General features: G+C 48.5%; 1 protein-coding gene across 1 annotated transcript in view; it reads right to left on the bottom strand.

Moving 5' to 3' along the window:
- LOC132389313 (zinc finger protein 214-like) overlaps window positions 1-4835 on the bottom strand; it is a 32666-nt gene extending 27831 nt beyond the window's left edge. Inside the window, exon 1 of the mRNA XM_059961829.1 lies at window positions 4768-4835. Coding sequence (XP_059817812.1) covers window positions 4768-4835 — 68 coding nt within the window. The remainder of the gene's footprint in view (window positions 1-4767) is intronic.
- Between the last annotated feature and the right edge of the window lie 59 nt (window positions 4836-4894).

The following is a 4894-nucleotide window of genomic DNA, read 5'->3' on the forward strand; positions in this document are numbered from 1 at the left end:
ATTCCTAGATCACTCTGTTCTACTGCATTCTTCAAAGCTCTAGCATTTACCATGTATGTCCTATTTGGATTATTCCTACCAAAATATAGCACTTCACAATTATCAGCATTAAACTCCATCTGTCATCGTTTAGCCCACTCTTATAACTGGCCTAAATCTCTCTGCAAGCTTTGAAAACCTACTTCATTATCCACAACGCCACCTACCTTAGTATCATCTGCATGGTAGGGGATTAATTAATTTCCCATGGTAAGGGATTCTTTGACAAGAGGGCACGACTTCAGAGTTTGAGGACGTCCATTTGGAACTGAGATGCGGACAAATCACTCTCGTCAGAGGATAGTAAATCTGTGGAATTTGTTGCTACGCATCCATGGAGGCCAAGTCAGTGCTTGTATTTAAGGAAGAGATAGAAAGGTTCTTGATTAGTCAGGGCATCAAAGGGTATGGGGTGATTCAGGGGAGTGGAGATGACTAGAAGAATTTGATCAGCCCACTGTTGAATGGTGGAGCAGACTGGATGGCTCAAATGGCCTACTTCTGCTCTTATATCTGATGGTCTTATGGATTCACTCATCCATGTGTCTCCATCTTTTTCCAATTTTCAAAATGTATGTGCATTTCAATATCTTAAACACACGGATTTAAATGCTGGATGAACTCAGGTCGAGCAGCATTTATGAAATTAATCAACAGTCGATATATCCGGCCGAGACCTTTCTTCAGTTCTGGAAAGTTACGGGGAAGACACCAGAATAAAATGTCATGGGGAGGGGAAAAGTGACAGATGAAGCCCGGTGAGTATGAAAGGTAACGGGCTGGAGAGGAAGCAATCTGGTAAGAAGAGGCAGTGGAGCAATAGCGATAGAGTTCCTCTTGTCCTGCCCTACCAGACAATGACACTCTGCAATCAACATATTCTGCTGATATAATTGGGCAGTTCGCTCCACCTTGTCCATGGAGTTTCACAGCATCGGTGTGTGTGGTGAGGTCCACGATGTCCGATGCCGCCGTTTCTGTCCACGCCAATCTCTTTAATTTTCTCATGTTACAGCAATGAATTTTCCTGTGATGGGGAAATATCTCTGTCTATCTGTGCTTCTGTCCATCTATCTATTTTTCTATCTTCCGTCTAAGTTTATGTCAATTTCTCCATTGACAGCTCCATTCTCCTTTGACATCTGTCAATGTCAACACACACACACACACACACACACACACACACACACACACACACACACACACACACACACACACACACACACACACACACACACACACACACACACACACACACACACACACACACACACCACGGAATTTCAATTTCTTTGTCCCAATGGAACTTCATTTTTTCGGTCTTTTTGATATATTCTGTGCTTATCTTTTCACTGCTCACCGCACTTCAGGTACTCAGGGGTATTTATTGAAATTCATGCTGAAGCACCAAATGGATTTTAGTGAGAATTTTGAAAATTTTCCCCAGATTAGGCCGGGTCAGGATGGCAGGAAGCAGAGATCCAGGGGAACTTGGCTTTGTGGATACTGAGATGACCTGACCACAGAGGCAGAGGGTGCTGGTAGAGTGAGAAGCGGATTCTCTCTGGAAGCCGGTACCCAGGACTGTTCTGAACAGATCTGTTCCGACAACCCTGTTCATTGTGATTTTTAATTCACTCGGAAAGTGATGCATATGTGGATGCGGGTTCATTTGCAGCATTGAAGTGAACTTTGTGTGGGTACATGGATGAGGGAAGTATTGACATCTAGAGTCTGTGTGCATGTGGATGGGTCCAGGCAGAAAATGGCACAGACTAGATGGGCCGAAAGCCCTGATTCTGTGCTGTAAGTGAATTATTTACATTGCGCGTCCTACACAAGGGTATTTCGCAGATTTAAATTATTCCAATGAAATGTTCTAAAAAAAACCTGCAAATACAAGAAACACTCAATGGATGAAGAACATCGGTGGAGATAAACGAAGTTAGTGCTTCAGCTTCAACACCTTGTGTCGGAATGGCTTCAAACAATTTCTGATGTGATTTCAGGTCTCCAGCATCCTGAGTGTTTACTTAATTTCCAGCTGCTCACAGACAGACGACAGTGAGTGGGAATTCCCAAACACGGTGAGGACACAGAACCCGAGGTAGATATCCAACGATGCAAACACTGAACAGCTCATTCCAGGGACTCACTGCCTCTGTGTATTGAGATTACCTCGCAGGTCTGTTCCATCTGTCTGCTCTTTTCTATCTGTGGCCATTCAGCCCCTCTAACCATCAACAAGATGGCGGCTTTCATTTCATTGCACTCTCTATAACAGATACTCTCCAACCGTTTTGTTCATCCTCTATGGAATTAGCTTCCATCTTCTGAAGCCCCGTGTTGCCCCAACCCCTCACCTCCCACCCCTGTAGGCATCTCCACCTTCTCACCTCCCCCCTCACCTGGATTCACCTCTCACTCCCCAGCTCTTGCCCCATCCCCACCCCTCACCTCTTTATTCTGACTATTTCCCGTCCACTCTCAGTCCAGAGGGAGGGTCTCGGCCCGAAATGTTGACGGTCCATTTCCCTCCACCGATGCTGCCCGACCCACTGAGTTCCTCCGGCAGTTTGTTCTTTGGTCTGTATAACCCGTGTTAGTCTGGGGAGCGTGATTTTACACCATATTCCAGGTACAGTCTCAACAAAACACAAATAATTGTCACTTTGCCCGGACCATTGGCCCCGCTTGCAGGGCAACAGTCTGCCGGTGTTTGCCTCCCAATGTGGTGAATTCCTCTGCTCGCCACCACGGTGGGCTCAGACATTTCCACAGATGAGCCCCTCCTGTCCCCACCGGGACAAACATCCTGTCCGCCCCCCTCACACCATCTTCATCCTTTCAATAAAATCCTCTCCCTCCCTCCCCCCGGAAGCGGCATCAAACCGACGGGCCGAGCGGTCTCCTCCTACCTCTCAGTGATACATCAGACTCCGGCCGCAGGAGACGCTTCACAAACGCCCCGACTTCCCTCGGAGGGAAATGGAAATAAATCAGAAAGCGGACATTTACTTTGAGATTTGTTCCGCCCTGACGAAAGACCGACTCTTGAGCGGGAAACTTCCACTCCGCTGGTCCGCTTCTACTACTGGCTGTAACCAGTGATTGACATTTCTGTGCACCAATGGGAATAGCGCAGCTCTTGAAGCTTTGTATTTCAGCTGTGGTGGAGGGGGTGGTCACGTGATTGGTAGCTCAGCGGTTAAACCGACAAAGCTCGAGCTCTCCAACGCGTGGGTGACGTAGACACCGCGCACGCGAGGGCAAGTCCCGGTGTGGGGAGCCCATGTGTGACGTCAGTCGTGTGGGGGGAGGCGGAGCGGTGTGACGTCACCCATGGCGGAGCGCTGGCATTTAAAAACACCTGAATGGACGTTTCTGATGATTCCAGTGGGACAACAACATTTATCACGGGTTTCATCACTGAATCCAGTGTTGTGAGATGTAATGTTCCCTGTTATGTGTCCGGCTGTGCCGTGTTGTTGGTGGAGTGGGCAGCGTGGTGTTTGTCTCGATTCGGGTCACAACACCAGAATTGCCAGCGGGGTCCACACATACTGTATTAGTCAACAGAAAACCTCTCGTCCCTGCAGTCTTTGTCCCCTGGTAAACTCAACACCCTGACAATGTGGACCATAGACACCCCTTCCTCTTTAAAGTCAGTTATTCATTCAGACAGCTGATCGCTGAGAGGAATTATATTTATTGGTCATTAAAGTTCCCCAGTCTAGTTTGGACGGATACGAAGTGGAGTTTGGGGTGTCACAGTGAAAGGGCCGGACGGCCGAACTCACTCCGTTATCCAAACATCCTTCCAGGTGAGGCGACAGTTTTCCTGTGCATCTTCCGGGGTCGCCTATTGCGTCCGCTGCTCCCGATGTGGCCGCCTCTACATTGGTGACACCAGCTCCTCCGCAGATGTGCGGGGCAGGGTTGTTTTTTGGGGGGCGGTTCGATGTTATTGTTCCCTTTTGTGCGGTGGGCTTTGGGGGTTCATGATCGGGATGCCATTCTTTTTGATGCGGGGGGGGTGGGGTAGGGTGGGAGTTATATTTTTCTCTCTGAACGACTTTCATGCTCTTTCTTTGGTTTGTGGTTCTCTGAAAAAAAAAAACGTAAGAGTAGTTTATGGATACCTGCTTTGTTAATAAACTGACCTTTGAACTATCCGCTCCCAGCAGGACCTCCCGGTGTCCAAACGTTTTCATTCCGATTCCTATTCCTATTCCCGTTCCGACGAGTCAACCCATCGCCTCCTCTTCTGCCGAGTTAAGTTCTGCCTCAGTGTCCAGGATCTACACCTTATATTCCTTCTGGGTTGCTCCTCCCCCCAATCTGATGGCATGAGTATCGATTTCTCCTTCCGGTGAACAGATCGCCCTCCCTCCCACTCCCTCACTTTCACGTCCTCTCACGTGCTTATCACATCTCTCTGGGTCCACTGCTCCGATTCTCCACTACTCCTATTAGATTCTATTTGCTTTTGACTTTGAGCTTTCCACCTACCTGGCTTCAACCTGTCACCTTCGAGCCAACCATTTTCTCGCCCGCCCCGATTTTATTTAGCTATTTCCCCCATTCCATCTCAATCTTGAAGGAAGGTTCAGCTGGAAACGTCGACTGTCGACTCTTTTCGATAGATGCTGCCGGGCCTGCTGAGCTCCGCCAGCATTTTGTTTGCGTTGAGCTGGATTTCCTGCATCTGCAGACTTTGTGATTTACCTCTCTGTTGTTCCTCCCGCCTCCGGGCACTGGGGGCGCTGTATGAACCTCAGGCCACTGGTGGCCATGTGTACCTCCGACCACTGGTGGTGCTGTGGAGAACATCCTGATAAACGCATGCGGACTA

This window comes from Hypanus sabinus, unplaced genomic scaffold (genome assembly GCF_030144855.1).
Source record: "Hypanus sabinus isolate sHypSab1 unplaced genomic scaffold, sHypSab1.hap1 scaffold_53, whole genome shotgun sequence".
In the NCBI taxonomy this organism is placed as follows: domain Eukaryota; kingdom Metazoa; phylum Chordata; class Chondrichthyes; order Myliobatiformes; family Dasyatidae; genus Hypanus; species Hypanus sabinus.